This window comes from Anarhichas minor, unplaced genomic scaffold, assembly GCF_050575085.1.
Source record: "Anarhichas minor isolate MPS153535 unplaced genomic scaffold, ASM5057508v1 ptg000004l, whole genome shotgun sequence".
In the NCBI taxonomy this organism is placed as follows: Eukaryota; Metazoa; Chordata; class Actinopteri; order Perciformes; family Anarhichadidae; genus Anarhichas; species Anarhichas minor.
In genome coordinates this window covers 180,072-197,864 of record NW_027466450.1, presented here as the reverse complement: position 1 = coordinate 197,864, position 17,793 = coordinate 180,072, and the positions used below count along the sequence as shown (strand labels likewise).

The 17,793-nt window shown below is 43.2% G+C and overlaps 1 protein-coding gene across 4 annotated transcripts in view; it reads left to right on the top strand.

Moving 5' to 3' along the window:
• Positions 1-17,793, top strand: part of hdac4 (histone deacetylase 4) — a 125,415-nt gene that overhangs the window by 88,302 nt on the left and 19,320 nt on the right. For 3 of the 4 annotated variants that reach the window (XM_076105199.1, XM_076105192.1, XM_076105187.1), the window contains exons 24-27: positions 6,863-6,981; positions 7,731-7,864; positions 16,914-16,998; positions 17,222-17,363. In XM_076105199.1, the coding sequence (XP_075961314.1) occupies positions 6,863-6,981; positions 7,731-7,864; positions 16,914-16,998; positions 17,222-17,363 (480 nt within the window). Of the gene's footprint in view, positions 1-6,862; positions 6,982-7,730; positions 7,865-16,913; positions 17,198-17,221; positions 17,364-17,793 lie in introns of those variants that run through there. The other variant, XM_076105206.1, reaches the window with a different exon arrangement.

Below are 17,793 nucleotides of genomic sequence, written 5' to 3'. Positions count from 1 at the left end.
AGCAAATAGCTTGACAAATGATCCATTGAGGGCTGTTGAGTAGGTAGGGAGCTCCTCCTAATGCCAGGCCTAATTTCTATTAGGTCTACTTTCTGGAGCTATTTATAACCTCACACACACACACACACACATGCAGATCATAGACACACTACAACCGTGTACTCACCACAGACACAGACTCTTTGAAGATGAGTCTGTGTTTGCAACCGCGTGTCCATCTGGCCCTGAGCCAAATGCATCAAACCGGCAGGCCGCTGTCTTCTCGCAGCTTTTGGCACGCAAACCCCCGGAAGCACACCTTGGCCCCGTTAATGCACCCCAGACCCCTGTGTGCTCTCACTCCTCCCGCTCCTCACTTTTTATTGTCTCTTCTCCCTTCATCCTCCTCATTCTACCCATGTGTGCCTAATGCACCGATGACAGCCACCTAATAAACGTATATCATTCTGCCAATATTATTTATAATCCATCACTGAAGCCAGTAGCCAGTGCGGTATGCTTCACACACGTTTTCTACTTCTATATTGATACACAATGCAGACACAATATACACACACGTATATGTATACAAATGAAAATGAAGATGTCCCTTTTGAATTTGAAGGATTGTTCATGTCTACTACAGCACTAAAACACACAGTGTTGCTGATTTGCCAGTTTACACTTAAACGTTTATTTTAAACCTGTTTAAATTTGTTTATAATAACAGACTCATACTTGCTATTTTGAAAATGGTACTCAAGCTTTTTAGGTTTCCACTTCCAAGAAGTCAGTTGACTTGACGCAGACACATTCAAAAAGGGACTGGTTAAAATTGATGCCGCAGAGGCTGAATAATCCAGACTTGTAGTACCCATGTAGATCCCGCTACAAGAAAACACTTGATCCTGCCATAATTCCCATAATGCAACTCATAGTGTCTTTCAAACAGACACACTCTGCCTCCTAAATGCACACCTCACCTCCAGTTTGTTATGCAGGCTTTTGGTTAAAACATTTAAGTCTCAAGCCCAAAATGAGATTACGGTGACTCCGTCGTCAGGGTTATTTCTTTAGAAGCTTTGGAAAGCCAGAGCCTTTGACTTTGTGTAACTGTTTTCACAGGCTGTGTAGTACTCCTTGTGATATAAAGACTGTATGTTGTGCTTAAAATTGGTGGAGTACCCCTGTAACTCTTATAAGGGCATTGCTGGAGATGTTCCATCCGTATTTGAGTCGTTCAATGCGTATTTAAGTTGAGCAGTTACGCACTGCACTTTGGTTTCACCAGCCCACTCTCTAAACATCGAACTGTAACCATCTAAAACGTAAAACAGTAGTTTTGGTATGTGTGTGTTTGTTCAGGGGTGCATGCATCCATATACTATATACATGTCGAGAGGCTTGTACTGCGTTTGTGTGTTCTGTTTATGTAATTTGGGGTTATTAAATGAAACATGATGGAAAAGATCCAAAGTGAAAGAGAACGTATGTTGTGGGCTTGTTATCACCTCAGGCCCTGGTGCTATTAATCCCCCGAGGCTATGGCAGGTTTGGACAATTCATAGGCCCCACAGGACAGCAGCAAACCTGTCTCACAGCTCATAGATCTACCACACACACCAAGAAACATGGTTACAGATAGTCGTGTGTTTATACAAATGCACATGCTGCTCCCAAGCTCAGAAATGCAGAAAGCCCTAGTTTAAGCTTCCAGGAAGATGCATGAATATGCACAAAAACACAGAGAAACATGCACAAATGCTCACACATGCAGCTTTTACATCAGTGTGCGTACACATTTACAACCACATGCACGCATGGACACCTGATACACACAGCCTCTCTCTTTCTCTTTCTCTCTTTCAATCTCTGTGTGTTGTGGTCCACTCCATCTTCGGGAGGGGATGCGTGCCGTGCAGCCGGCACCTTCCCATTCTTTGGCTGGCCTGTGCCACGTTGCATTTGCAGGGGATCACGTCTGAGCCTCCAGAAAAGCACAGAGAAAAAAGATAAGAAAATTGGCCCTAATGAAAACCAGAAGCACCATCTCTCTCTCTCCCTTTCTCTTTCTCTCTCTTTCTCTCTCTCTTTCTTTTTCTCTCTCTCTCCCCCCCTCATCCTCCTCCTTTCACTCCCTCTTCTGCCATGAACTTGGAAAGACGAGAGAGGAGGAGAATTAAACTTAATTCAAACCAGCTCTCCGCAGCACCAGATGACAGGGCTTTGAAGTGTAAGTGTGCGTGTGTGAGTTTTGTGCTCTCTTATTCTCCCTCTCCCGCTCTCCTCTACTTTTTTTTTTTTACTTTTTTTTTTATGAACTGAGGAGGAAAGCCTTGAAACTCTGCAGTTTAACCTTTTGTTGACTGGTGATGAACACTACTCCCTCTAAAGGACAGAGATTATATTTTGTTCTAAAACACCTGGCTCTTTACTTGAACCTCTCCAATGATGACTGCTCAAGCCCTAGGAATAAGCTGGTAATGGTAATTATCTCAAGTAAATATTAGAAGATTTTTAGAATGAAAAACTTGCACTCACGCTTTTGCATAACGGAAACTTGACCTCAGATGTTTTTACACTCTTTTCATTGGCGTGATAATATATCTGTTTGGCAGAAATTAATAGACTATAGAATATTAGATGATTAGATAATTAGTTTATTCTAGTATATATTAACAAACCTAAGGAATTTATACATGTTAGAAGCCTGGAGTACATTGGACCAAAAGGCATAATCAAGATGTGGAAAAGGATAAATTAGGTACCGGAGCAATTACACCAAGATGAGTAGTCTCTAGAGAGGAAGTTTTCCTTAGCTCAAAAAATTAACACTACGCCTTAAGACCTACACTGCTGTATTAACCTGTTGCACTTGAAATCATGTTGGATGACGATTGCCAAAAACCAAATGTGCTCATCACGACCAGAAGAGGAATAATTAGGCAGAGTGGTCTATAAAAGCACAGTCGATGCTAAGAGGGCAATGGGATATAGAGATGGTGGTCACTTCCTTTATGGAAGTGAGAATGACGTTTAATATCTGTTTGTTACACAGATTCAGAGTGTAGGATCCACTGTTTTTGGAGCTGAACACCTGCATTGATTTTGACCACTCTTTTTAATCGGTCTCAAGACCGACATTCCCATAAACTGATACTGTGACACATGCAACCTGTTGCTAGGTGAACTAAACAAAAGTTTGCACTACATGCTTACCCAAGTACTTCCACTCCTAGTAAGATCTGGCTGTGGGAGAGCCGGCAGTGGTTTAGATCGCAACCTGTTTACTCAGGATGCCCACGTAGCTCGTAAACTCTCCCCTCCCTTAATTAACAGAGAAGCTTTTTCATCTCCACATACATAGTCTCTGATTCACACATAATTAGTCTCCCCTAAAACCACTGGTTACCCTTCATGCCAGTCTGCTAATTGATTACTGTGGGTTTATATTTCCCTTAAATGTCAGGATATTGTTCCAGAGTGGTGGGGGCTGGAACTGATGACACCAACAGTTTTCACCGTGACCCAAACTGTCTGTGTTCAAGGTTGGAGGAGGGGCGTGGGGGAGCCCTCAGTGCTTCAAGTATCCTTGGCGGTCAAGGTTTCCCCCTGCGCCGTGTGTCAGCCCACATGCGCGCCTGTGGTCAACTCCTTTTAATGTGGGGTCTTTTATGGCCCAAATGTTAATGGTCCAAAGCTGTGTGTGCGTATGTAAGTTTGTAAGTAGGCGGATACACACGTGCGATGAAATCTGAAACTGGAGCTGAAAAATATTTACTTCCCTTAGCAGCGTGGTTGTTCATTTCACATAATTGTCATGAAAGTGTGATTCAAACAAAGGATCATGTTCCCTTTTTAGACACATTTGCACCTGCCGTAATGCTAACGGAACAATTTTCAATCTGTATATATTCATGTCCTTACTCCCTCAGTCAAATCCATGTTTTCTTCCTAGACTCCTCCCCTACAGGTTAGGCCATGCCCATTTTCTTGCTCTCTATATTTTTAACTCACTCACTCAAGCTTTTTTCTTTGTCCTATTCCTTCATCTTCCTCACATGACGTTTTCCTCTGAAATATTGCCAGATGCACGCTAACACACAGTGACGCACGCACTCAGTGTATCCTTTCTGTCTGGGACTACCAATAAACTCGGAATACTACCTCCCGCCTCTCCCTCAGACAGCTGTGTGTACGTATGGGTGTTGTGGTGTGGTGGGGGGTGTGTGGTGTGCGCAGTTTAGGGTTATAATTTGGTGGTGAACAAGAGCTGGAAAGACCGGTGGCCTCCGGAGTTCAGGGCACGCTGCTCCCCCACAGCCAGCAAAACCAGCACCATGTTCCTGAGGTCAGCAAAGTACAGAGGACCTGCGACGGAACCCTGTGGTACTCCGTCACTCGCAGACCTCACCAAAACACCGCTTGCCCGAATATCCCAGACCGCCAGAAAATTCCTCTGCAAATCTAAGAGAACCACTTGTTTTGCCATCTGGGGAGTCTATAACTATTTATGAACTGAGTCCTAAACCAGATTACTGTGACCTATTATACTTCGATATTATACGAAGTTGATAAAGCCTCTACGGTGCCAACTCTAGTTCAGTGATCAGTCAGTATGACTGATTCCTAATTAATACATACCTTTACGGATACCCCAACCAAATACAGAAAACCACAAACAGAAACGCCATGTGTAAACGCCTTTAGAGCTATTTAACTAACAGTATTTTTTTTTTTCATTAAGTAATGTTTACATTACCTGATTTATATTTGGATACCTTTCTTTTTTAATAAAGTTAATTTCAGCCTCGTAAAAAGATAAAATGAAGCTGATAAATTCAAACTAGTCCATGTGATCTAATATAATCCTTCTGTGAAAAACACACACATTTTTTCGAACAGGGTCACCATGAAAACCAGACTGGATTTTCCAGCCACAACGTGCAGTGAATCATTACACAGTACCCCGCTGTTGATTGGATTTATGTGCATGACACATTGCACACAAGTACTCCCTCCCTACCAGTAAGAGGAAGGTTGTACACAAACAGCCCTCATTGACCACACCCATGCAGCGTTAGAATTACCCTGCATAATTAACACACATGATACGCACACATGCAATTATATCTGTCCTTCCGTTTCCCCTTTTTACTTAAGGATGTTCTAGTGTGTCGCTGCCTCCAAATTTCCAAACTTCTTTCCACTTCAAGAAGTGTATGCTGTAATTTTCTCTGCCACACACATGCTGTACAGACAAATTCATTAGGTGGATGTTTGCTTTGAAAACCACGAAAGGGAGGAAAAGCCATAAAATGACTTGAAAATACAGGAACTGATATACAGCAATAGAGACATGTAGCATCTCCGCTGGGTGCAGCATTCAACAATCATCATCACAAGGACAGTAAGCACACTAAAGGCATATCATGTGCATATTTGAATGGTCCTCTTGGCCCTATGTTAACCACCACAATGTATTTAGCTTGCCTGTACCGAGACGATCATTCTTCTTGTATCACCAGAAAAGAGGAATTGTGTAAAATATGTTTTATGGTATGTGTAGCTTTTTAGGATATGGTTGAAGTAGGGCCCTCAGTGCTCCACTGCTGGTACCTCTTTAATCTCTCTCGGTTTACTTTGACACAGTTAAATTGAATGGGAACATGGTAGATATATAAATTGTAAAAACTGTTTAGATTCACACAATTGGTCTCTTGAAATCTTGAAAAGCTGGCTCATCTGGCTCTGTGGTTTTGATTTGACTTTTGAGTGGGTTGCAGTTGCAATATATATTTAATACATTTTGGAGCAGTTTGTGTTTGGTTGAAGTGCAGTCACCCTGTCATTCAGTCAGCCCATTAAATAGATGTTGCTGTTGCAGCTGCAAGAATCTCCGTTGATGAAATGCACTATTAGTTTTTGATATGCCTGCTTCAGAAAGATGGTACTCAACAGGATAAGTTGGTATGGAGACTGCGGCCCAATCCCAATCTCCACACTCACGGACTTTGAGGTGCGCTCCCGCAAAGTCAGTGAGGGTTTAGGGCTGTCCCTCTGTCAAATCTTAGAGCGTGTGAGGGCTCTCTGGCAGACATTTTGAGCCCTTTATGAACACTTTCCGAAAGTCCGTATTTCTGCAGACTTTGCCCAAGGGAATTACCCACAATTCATAGCAATGTGACGTTAAACAGGGGGTTACCAGTGGAAGCATGGAGAAGGTTAACAAAGAGGACGGCACATGTGTGTTCAGCCTGGAATATTACATTTACTCAGAAACATTACATATTAAAGATTGAACATCAAAACACATGAAATCAGAAGAATGGAGGGGGGGGGGGGGGGGGGGGGCATTGGCATTGGGCCTGCACCTCACCAGGTGTGTGTTTTTGAGACACTGATGCTGCGTTCCAAATTACATACTTTTTCTTTTTACTTTTAGTACATACTGCAGCTGCCCTTACAAAGTACCAACTGTTGCGTGCAGTATGCATTCAATTTGGACATACTACTTCGTCATAACATTGCACCTTGAACTTTGACCCTCTTGCTGGCTTGCATACTACAACGTATATACAAACATACTACAACGTTTGACTGGGTGCAGTAGGACATCCTGTATTTTTGGTATTTTTGACATACTGCATTGGACATACTATTGGGACAAACTGAATAGTACTACTAAAAAGTGTGGTAGTACGGGTACTGGAACGCACAGTGAATCTCTGCTTTCTGGCCTTCAAACAAATTCATGCATGCACTTGTTTTCAAACAAAGTGTTCTATATACAGTAAAGCCACAATTATTGGATAGAGATGGGAGACTCTTATACAGCCTCCACCGTAAATACATTATTTTTGTTGATGTTTTTTTTTCCTAGGACGGTGGTTATGCCTATTGCCAACGAGTTCGCCCCAGACGTGGTTCTGGTATCTTCGGGCTTTGATGCGGTAGACGGACATGCTCCACCCCTGGGAGGATACAAGCTGACAGCCAAATGTAAGTGCTGACCACGGTTTCCCTGTTAATCATTCTTTTTTTTTTCAAAGCCATAGATAAAAATTCTCTTCAGAACTTTAAAAGATGCACATTTGAATGCATGCCGTCCAGGTCCTCACTCATGATGTTCACATCCCCCTGCCTGTACAACGCAGCACAGTATAGAAGGAAAGAGTGGCAGACGCACACACAGGCGCACAAACACACGCCTCTGTGTTTATTTTGTGCCTCCGACTTGCGTATTCAGAACGAGACCTTGGCGTGCCAGGAAATAGATTTTCTAAAACCATCCCGCAGATCTCAAATAAGACCAGGGGTCTTGGTTGTTAAGGGGGTGATATGGGTGGTTAGAGAGGATTGCAGGAAGAGGGGGATATGGGGAAAATTTAGGGGAGAAGAAAGTATGGCTGAATGCATATATTAAAAACTCCCCTCATCCTGAGAGCAAAAGATCAAAGACTGTGACCGAGCCTAAACGCAAAGCCGCACTTATTAAAATTAAACCTGGCTCATATTATGGTTTGTTTTTTGGCCCCCAGTAAATCCACAGTGTGCTTTCTCTCCCTCTTCCTACCTCTGATGCAGTCACCCCCTTTTTCTCATCCTTGCTCAAACCCCCTTTTTTCTCTATTTTTTTTTTTTCTTTGATCAATATCCAAAAAGGAAGTTAGAGCTTGAACAGCACTGCTCCCCCCCGTCTCATTATTTTCCCCCCTCTCTTTTTCTGCTGTCATTTCCTTTGTGTTCAGGCTTTGGCTACCTGACCAGGCAGCTGATGGGTCTGGCAGGCGGTCGGTTGGTGCTTGCCCTGGAGGGAGGTCACGACCTCACGGCCATATGTGATGCCTCCGAAGCCTGCGTCTCTTCTCTGCTTGGCAATGAGGTAAGACGACAGCCAAGAGACTACTAGCAAAAATAACCTTGAGCAAGGCACTAAGACTGGACAAATACATTTGGAATTGTGGACTAAATCTATGGCTGGTGTGAGATTAAATATGGACTGAGGTTTACGCGGGGAGTTAGGTATACACACCACAAAAAGTCCATTTAGAAATGATGACCTGGTTATTCCCTGCAGCATAAATTGCTATGCAATAGCAATAAATTGCTATGCTGTAATGTTGGCTTTTTCCCTGAGACTGTAAGTTCACATTAATGCCAGCAATAAGGTGTTCAAGGCAACCATGTTGATTCAGAAGTCTGTCCTAATGAATGCATTAATGAGCTTGATTAACAGCAACATGAGTGTAGTTTTTATGTTTAATTGTGTCGAAGTGAATATGTGGGGCAGATGAAGAGCATCTGGTTTATTTGTGTTGTCAGCGTGAAATTTTCAGAATGCAGTTGCACTCGTGTTGCTTGTCATTTTTATTCCTGGCTACATTTCCGGAAGCAAATCATTTTGTCTGAGTTTGAAAGTCAACATGCTACAAATAACCATAAAATATGTTTTGAACTGCGGTTGTTTGACATAGTTTTCCATAATCAGTGTATTACCTGTGGGGCAGCAGCAAAACACCTGTCTTATAGGTATCTGAAATACTTTTTGGATAAGTGCCTCATACAAACCCACTTCAAAACACCCAAACTATCCCTTTTAAGCTAGAAAATTCCACCTCTTGCCTTTTAATATTGACATCCTTTGCAACATTGAGATTTTGTGTCCCCTGACTGGGTGACTCACAGGAAAGAATGACTTTAACTGCCAAACAGGTGCAGCATAATGGCCCGGTTACATAGATATATAGAGTTAAAAATACCGGACAAGCTTGCATGTAGAGGAGCCTCTGAGAACAGTACTCATTTATCTGGGCCAAAACCATCTTCTCTCCATGTTACGCTCTCTCGAACACTCAGAGAGGAAGTCTACGCCACACGCACACACACGCACACACACACACACACACACACACACACACACACACACACACACACACACACACACACACACACACACACACACACACACCACATGCACATACACATACACGTCAGAGGGAGAGGATTTCCAGGCAGAAGGTTAATTGTGGGAGTGTGTAGGTTGGGCCGAGGAACTGAACAAACATCGGCGCTTTGTGATTCATGGCGCACAACAGAATAGCAACTCCTCACAGCCGCCCACTCTTTTCTTCCAGCTAATGGAGAGGCTGGAGTGCTTTTTTGGACGGGCTGCTTAGTCTCATTCCCCCCCCCCACCCCCAGATTATGCGTCCAAGATATCTCAGTGCATTTATTTTTAAATGACTACTGAATTGTCGTACTAAACGGAGATTATAGAGCAGAAGAGAAGGTGTGACTGTTTGTTTCCGCACATTCTTCTGCACAAACGGAGTACAAGCACACTTGTGTCTCTAAAGTCCACTACTAATCTGTTGCTGTTTTGTTCACAATCCATTTAATCCCTCACCAGTAATGAACAGGGCAAAAACTACGCATTTGATGGTATTTTGGGCACTAAAACCTTGCAGTTATTTTTCTTGAGTGTGTGTGCTTCTGTTTCTACAGAAATAAACACACAAACGTGTTTACCAGAGATATCTTTACAAGTTTCTTGGGAATAACTAGTTCAGCATGAAAAAAGCATAAAACAAGGATCGACTAAAGAAATCTTAGTTGACTTGGACCAAAATGACAACAAGGGGGCAGCCCTAGTGTTTTGTCTACATTCCATACTGTATTTAAGGAGGTCTATTTGTGATCCCACAAGATGTGTTTTTGAGTCATCGTGAGTGGAAGTCATGTTTCAATTCAAGACAATACAATGTGAATGGTGGATGCAAATTTCACATGTCTGTGAGCCAATTCACTCCTTAAATAATGAAGAAGTAAAGAGAGCAACTGCTGTTCTACTTGGCAATGATCTTTGCCCATATTTGAGTTAAGTTCATCAACACCAAGAATGCCAAGTAAGAAATCACCACACATCACGAATGAATATCTAGACAGACACTTTATTTTGAAAAAAATGGACCAAGTCTCAAGTGTTGTTGTTGCAGGCCAAGCCACAAGCACACCCTGAGTGTCAGTTGCATTGGAATGGCTACTGTACCTGCTAAAGCCATTATCGTCTGCCCAGTGAGACTTCCAGAACAGTTACACTAATGCACATGGGTCCACACTTCTCATTCGGTACATACAATACCTCACAGAGAATTAAGTAATACTAGTTGTTGGACTGCATTGTGGACATCATAATAGTAACAATGAATTGGTGTGGAAACATGAAAGACAGTGCATGGTACATTTCTTGGGACAATTAAAGATTGTTGCTCTTGCCATTGTCTTTGTTTTGAAACGGACAAACATCAGTGATCGTAAACGTAATGCGACACTAATTCAGAAGTAAGCAAACAATTTATCCATTGGACAAAATGTATTTTATGTCCGTCTTGATTTTAAAACAAACCAAGCCTGCATGGATAGAAGTTATCGACTGGATATGTACTTCTATGTTTATCTGTGACTCTGTATCTGCCTTGTCGGAGGTGGTATCTCTACATTCCTCGGCCTCTTGTTCCAGCCCTGCAGACAGCTCGAGCTATAAATGAGTTCTTGGAATCGTAAAAAAAATTACATGGCCCAGTTCCATGTGGATCTTGGAGTCAGAGCAAAACAAATAGAACAATAACATAATAACACATTAATAAAAACTCAGACACTGTGACCAACCAGCCCACTGTTGTGTGGAACATGAAGACACTGACCACTGCAGACTGATCTACCATGCAGGAACTTAAAGGTGACGCTGGTCATACTGGTGTTTAGTTAAAGCAGTGCGGAACGCGAGGCAACGTTATTAACCCTTGAATGTGTCCTCTTAAGAGGAAAGCTCTGCTACGTGCCAAAACCAGTCAGAGACTTTTCAGGTTTTGCGGGAAATACACAAACTAATTACTTGTGTTTACCTGCACTGTGCCCACCAATGACTCAACGTCGTAGAGTAACACCGCCATTACAGCTGGTAAGGATTCAGGAATTCAAGGACACTTCAGGAGGGCGGATGCTTTTTGCTGTCACGGAGGTTTGTACTCAGGACTTCCAGTTTGAAGGACGCTCTCGTTACTCATAGCACCGCCCTGCTGCAAAAATAATGAATTGGATCGGGGGGTTTGCTTCTTGGGTTTCAGCCTGCAGAGCGCCGGCCTCAGCAGGGGTTTGGAGGAGGTCACTGGATGAGTGCCATAGGGAGCTGAAAATGTGAAAATAGGCAGGAGGCAGGGAGCGTCAATTGAATCAGCCCTGCAGGACACCCCTCTCACCCGGGGCCCCCTCGCTGGTACACATCTGAAAATGGTTACCCTCACACCTCTTCCAGCAGGGTCACCCTGGGCCTAGGGATCAGATAATAAAGGGAAATGGAGTAATCATTTGACGTAGGAAAGGATACAACTATTGTTATACAGCAGCTGCACAGAGAACGGTACCTATGCAGGTCTTCAAATTCTTAATCATATGCAGGTTTTTAGAAAACTTTGAGTGTTGTACATAGAGTATTTTACAAAAATCTGTCGGATATTATCACCGATTTTTTTATTTTATTTTTAGAAAGTAACATATTTGTTCAGAAGATTTCATCTGGGAAACCGTGAATAGAAACATTCAGAGGTATCATGATGAAGAACGCTTACAGTAAGAGATGTGCAGCGTGCCCCATGAGCAGAAGATGGCTGCGATAAAGGGACGAACAAAGCAAATGTGGACGTTGTTGACTTGAAGTTAAGACATAAAGTTCTCATGACTTGCACCGGTTGGCTTTTTGGCAGCAAGTGATGTCAGCTGTTTGAACAAAGGCAGATCATTCAATTGTGTGGAGCTTTGATAACTGATAGCAAATGGAAAAAAAGAGAGGCTAAAATGTCCCCGATCAGATCAAAATGGCAGGAAGCAAGTGTTTTTATCATAATCTCAGCGAAGGTCTCTGTAATGGACTTGGAATGTAGCTGGAAAATGTCAGTGAGGGACTGAGCTGGAGGGAGATAAAAGGCCTGCCATTTCTTTTCTTTCTTTTTTCTTTCTTTTTTTGCTGATAATGTCGGGCAATGGCCTCAGATGGCGACTAGAATCACAATAAGAAACAGAAGACTTCAAAATAAATCAAACATAAGGTCTATGTAGCCTCCCCACCAGGTTGACCAACAAGGCAAATCTGGCCAACAGTAGAATGAATTTTGGACTTGTTTGAATGTGTCCACTGAGTGGGTTATTTCTACAAGATATATTTGAGTTTGTGCGCGTGTGTGTGTGTGTGTTGGCCAACTGTGAATGGAGCGAATGAGTAGGCTCAGGCATGGGACCACAGCTGGATTAGCTGGTCAGCTGTGCTTTTGTTTATAAAGCTTCAAAACCGCCCGAGGGTTTGTATCATCTGGAACGGTCCAGAACCCAAGACGTTACCATAACTGTAGCATATACTGTAGCTTAAACCATTCAATGTAGCTTGAATGGTACTGCCAGTAAGTCTTGCCATTTATTCTACCTGTTTGGACTAATGGATGCTATATTGCACAAGTACAGAAGGGTTTAAAAATACATTTAGAATTGACATATTGCCACTAAGCCCACAGATAGTGTCTTATACTCAGTAAAAGGCCTATATGGTTAAGAAATCATCATGTTTATTTTATAATTAATGCTCTTGTTGTTTGGCATTTTAAAGAGGCAGACTTTGGCAGCCTTTACACTGGCGCCAAAACGTCCTAAAGGTGTTCCTTATACCCTCTTCACCTCCTGTGTACTTCCAGTGTTTTACTGCTTGCTAGTGTGAGAGATATATATGCGCTTTTATTGGTAGGTTAAGACAAGCTTTGCCATAATGAGCATTAGGTTTCCTTTGAAAGCAGCTCAAATTAGCTGGGAAAGAGAGGGATGGAAATTGCTGAATGGATTTTACAGGCTCTTTAATTTACCCCCACCACTGTAGTGCGTAATCGTGAAGTATTTTTAGTTAAATAGCTCATGAATGATGCATTGGCAACTACACCAGTCAACTCTGAACTCAGGACTAATTGATGATTGCTCGCAAACAGATGTTGGCCCGGTTCGGGGCACGGTTGTTAGCAATTATTTGATAAACAACAGGCTAATATGCTAATTGCTACCAGCTGTCAATGAGGTTACTGGGTGTGTTTACACTCCAGTTACAGTAAGACGCTCGAGTTCACCTGTACCCCTCTAGGGCCTGAGCATTCCCCCCCCCCCCCCCCCCCCCCCCCCCGACTACGAGGCAAACGTACACCTCTTTTCCCGAAAAGGTCACCCGCTTTGCACAATGCACATCATTACCATGTTCAGTTAGCATAACATAATCAACCAGTTTTAGTGACTGCCAGCATATGCACATGGACACAACAGTAAACAATGGGTGCCTTGTGCACTTTTCTTTCGCTGAACAAGTGGATTTCCTCCTCTCCCCACTGTTTTGGTTATAGCCTCCCTTCTGGAATGTTTTTATCGGGGCACATTCCTCAATCTTGGCTCATGGCTTTCCATGTTGGCCCGCGTCTGGTGCGTTGGACGGCCGTGTCACACAGCGAAATAGACTTCCTCAGAAATAAATCAACACAGTGGCAGCAAACCATCCTTAAAGGGCATTACTCTCTCCCGGTCTCAAAGACTGCAGCACGTCTGATGGTATGAAGATGTAGAGGTCCAGGCCCAGCCAGGACCACAAACTCAAATAAACAGAAATGTCACCATGGATGATGTGGCAGACAAATGTGTGCTTGTATATAGTGCACATGCATGTCTGTGTGTTTGCCATACCTGTCAGGTGGGGGCCCCTGGAGTACTCTGACAAGAGCCATTAAAGTTTATAAGCGTGAGGCCCCGCTGTCAATCAAGCTGACAGGCTGCCCCCCTCCAACCCTGCTCTGAAATGAACCCCACGAAACCCCAGAGAACCCCTGACCCTGCTCCGACAGGGAGCTGGGTTAGTATGGTCTGGGCGGGGCTGAGCTGGGAATGGCTCAGGTTATGGTGAAAAGTTGGCGGCTGTTGCCTAAAGGTTTGAGAAGATTTGACTGAAAGATTGACAATTTGAGTCCCCAGAGTGGCTGGGAAATGTTTGGGATGAGAGTGATAAATAAGTACTGCTGTCTCCCCCCCTCCCCCACAATCCAACTGATCTGGACAGACTGAACCTTCCAAGTTCTCTAGAAGATGATCTCCATAGCTGACAACTCTGAGCAGCTCCCAGGTGCGCTTGAGTGTAGATCAGACCTGCGTCAAAAAAACTGGAGTGATGTGGGAGTGTTGCTTCACAATCGCGAGCTAGAAAGTTGATTGACACCATTCAATTGAGAAAGTAATGAATCAGGATTGTGCGCTTGGTCTTTATCTTCTGGAAACTTTTGCTGCACCTTGACTTTGAGCCATCATGTCAACATGCAGGCTAAGTTTCACATACAGTCACTGGCAGGTTGATGGTGCTTTGCCAGAAGCCTCTGTACTTTAGTCAGTCAGAACACAGCATGACACTAAATAGATGCTCTGATTATATCAGAGTTGAAATGGACAGTTTAGCTTCCAGTGGTTTATAGAAAAAATGGATCATGCTATACAAAGCAAGTGCTTTGTCATATGATATCGAAGTGAATGCCCGAGCCAATGGAAACAGACTAATGGCTACCAGACAGGTGTCTTTATTGTTATCTGACCTGTCTTGTTTTGATAAATCCCACATGTTATAGCAAGAATACTCATTGTGTGTACCAACATACACCCACATTTTTGTTAATGGAACAGCAGGGCGGTTCCTCGAGGGCTGATTGTATCTGTTGCAATGTGAAAAGAATGAGGTTGTGTTTGAGTAATTGCATGGATAAACTATTGAACTATACAGCTAAGTCCCGCCTACGAACGCAGACTGGCCAATCGTAGCGTAGCTTCAGCCAACTTGGGCAAGCTCCAACCAGTCAGAAAATGGTTTCAGCGTAAACGTGATGGGATAGTGATAGTCGTTGACCGGAGAGGTTGGATGGAGATATATACGTTTCTAAAGCATTACGTTTCTACGTTAAAAAAAACAACCTGTGGAGCTAACAACAAGAACTGAGTACGTTCGTTCAACTTTAACTAGCGTTACCACTTATATGCTACTGCTAGCTACAGTGAATAAAGACCTTTACAGGAACAGTATTGTTCCTTCATTTCATTGTTTTCTGTCTCCATGTCCAGGTGATGTGCTGGTTCACACTACACTGATCTGTAGGCTTTAGCTTCTGTCTTTATCTTTTTAACCTGTTTTTCACGGCTGAATCAGTTTGACATCCTGGATATTTCCTTCAAACTCATATTGTAGACCCGTCTGCTTCTCTCTGAAATAGCTTTTTCGTTTTTCCAAAAAATTAGATTATATTTCTATAGGGAGTCCAGTTAGTGACGGTGTGGGCTCCATGGTTGCTCTGACAGCTTGATGGAGTAGCAGCGGGGGCGGGACTAAGCGAAGGCTCAATCAAGCCCACTCCCCAGAAATTTTTGTCAGTTGATTTGGATGAGAGTGTCAGCCAAAGAGCAAATAACCCAATGTAAATATACGTGTGTCTCTGTGTGCACGCTCCTCCGTCCGCTCCTCTGTGCATTATGTAGCCTGTCGTGCCACAGCAGGATTAAAGTATCCCTCTCCCCAGACTGCCTCTTGCCTCCGCCCCCGCTGACCCCTCCCACACACTATTTGTTTTAATTATAAGAAAACTTCCAGCCTTGGCCAAGCGAGACGTACCAACGATGGCTTTTTCCTTTTCTCTCTGGCGCTCTGCTCCCAAATCTCTGGCCAAGCTGTTTTTTCTTTTTCTCTATGTCTCTCTTTACATGTTTCTCAGTTGGTCCTTTATTCTGTTGGGGTTATGATTGAGCAGAAAAAAGGATGCTTGTTGTCTGTGTTGGAATGTAGAGCTGAATGGGCCTGTTTGACAAAATGGGATGAGAAAGTGTCGTATGTGCAATCGGCCAAAGGGGAAATTGAATCATTCCGGGTTGGGGAATAGCCCTGTTTCCTCTGAATTGTGGCTTGGAGAGTTTCGTGGCCTTAGCTGTGCTCCCTGAGGTGTGTGTGTGTGTGTGTGTCTGTGTGTGTTTGAGTGTGTGCATGAGTGTGCTTGTACGTTTGTGTGAGCAAGTAGGTTTTTTCGTGTGTATGCGTCTGTACGCTAGTATGTGTCCTAAGAGTGGGACACAGCACAAAGCACACATTGTAGTTTGTGTCAAAGAGTAGCGAAGCTCTCGGTGAGTGGGAGGAGGTGTGCATCTGCACTTCTATTTTCTATTGTGTCAGCAGCTCGAGCTCGCTCCCCACCTCTTGGGGGGATTCAACGGGCTGTGGTCCACATTCAAAAGTGATCCGTTAAACCAGGAGGGAACCGCTTTAGTTCAAGTGAGGTTTCTGCTGTGATTTGGAGCAGCGCTTCTGAACACCTGTCAGTCACGTTCATAAAACACACATCCGGCCGTAATAACTATATTGGAGGAAAAATAAATGCCACGATACATTTAATGCACTTAGCTTATGTTCCCAGTAGGCATAGGTACACTGCCAAGTTGTCTGCCCTCCAACAGTTACATTTCAGCATAAGTGTCTTAAGTAATCTCAAAGATGTGGTTAGTGGATACTGCAAATCGCTTTTGGTGGAAAAAGTTAGAAGGCTAAGAAAATAAGTGTGTTCATGTTATTATGCCTGGGCCGGTGACAGCCATGTTTTTGGGTTCTTCGTCTCTCTGGTCCTTTCTCGAGAGCGCTATATCTCAGGAACACCTTTTAGGGAATTTCTTCAAATTTGGCCCAAATCTATCCATCCTTGAGTCCACCTGGGCTAATTCTAACAATTTTACAGGAATGTCTAATAGGATAGAATGACGAAGTGATGACATTTTGGACATAGATGTAACACGGAGGCAACAACCGCGAGGTGGTAATTCTATTTTTTTTGTTTTTTCAGTTAGACCCCATTCCTGACGAGGTGCTGCAACAGATACCGAATGCCAACGCTGTCCACTCTATGGAGAAAGTTCTTGAAATACAGAGTGAGTGGATTGTTTACATCTATTTACAGAATGCATCAGATTATATTTAATGTTATTTATCTTACTGAATGACATATGATTTGGTTTTGGTCTGATGACTAGTATGTTTTTAGCATCTGTAGATATTACATATGTTAACATTCCACATGCAAAACCTGTCGAGCCACACTCATTAAATCTCTCTGTTGTAATTCGGCTTTTACCCCGTCCTGGTCGTTTGTAGGTAAATACTGGCGCTCGCTGCAGCGCTCCGCCTCCACACTCGGTTGCTCGCTGAGCGAAGCCCTCCGGCGCGACGCAGAGGAGGCTGAGACCGTCTCCGCCATGGCCTCATTGTCCGTCGCCAACAAGCTCGTTGGAAAGAGGTACACGACGTCATCTATGTGTAGTAGTTCTCAATGACCTTCATTTAAAGGAATAGTTCAACATTTTCGTGGAATGAGCTTATTCAATTTCTTGCAGTGAGTTTGACAAGAAGATCAGTACCTCTCTCATTTTTGGGGATTGGTGTCAATCTTCTCTTCTAACTCTTGTCAAGAAAGCAAATAAGCGTATTTCCCAAAATGTCAAACTGTTACAATAATAAGGCAAAGTCTCTCATCGACCTCCTTTCCAGCTGCTGCAGATATTTTTGATGGATTTGATGGTGACACCCCATCACAATTACTGTGTACCCTTTAAGTGTTACATGTGTTGCTTTAAGTGTCCATTTTTGAACACACAGAAATGTGTGTAGTCTCTCACCACCTTTCTTTGGCACTGTGGTTACTGTAATTTGGTTGTGTGCAGTTCTAA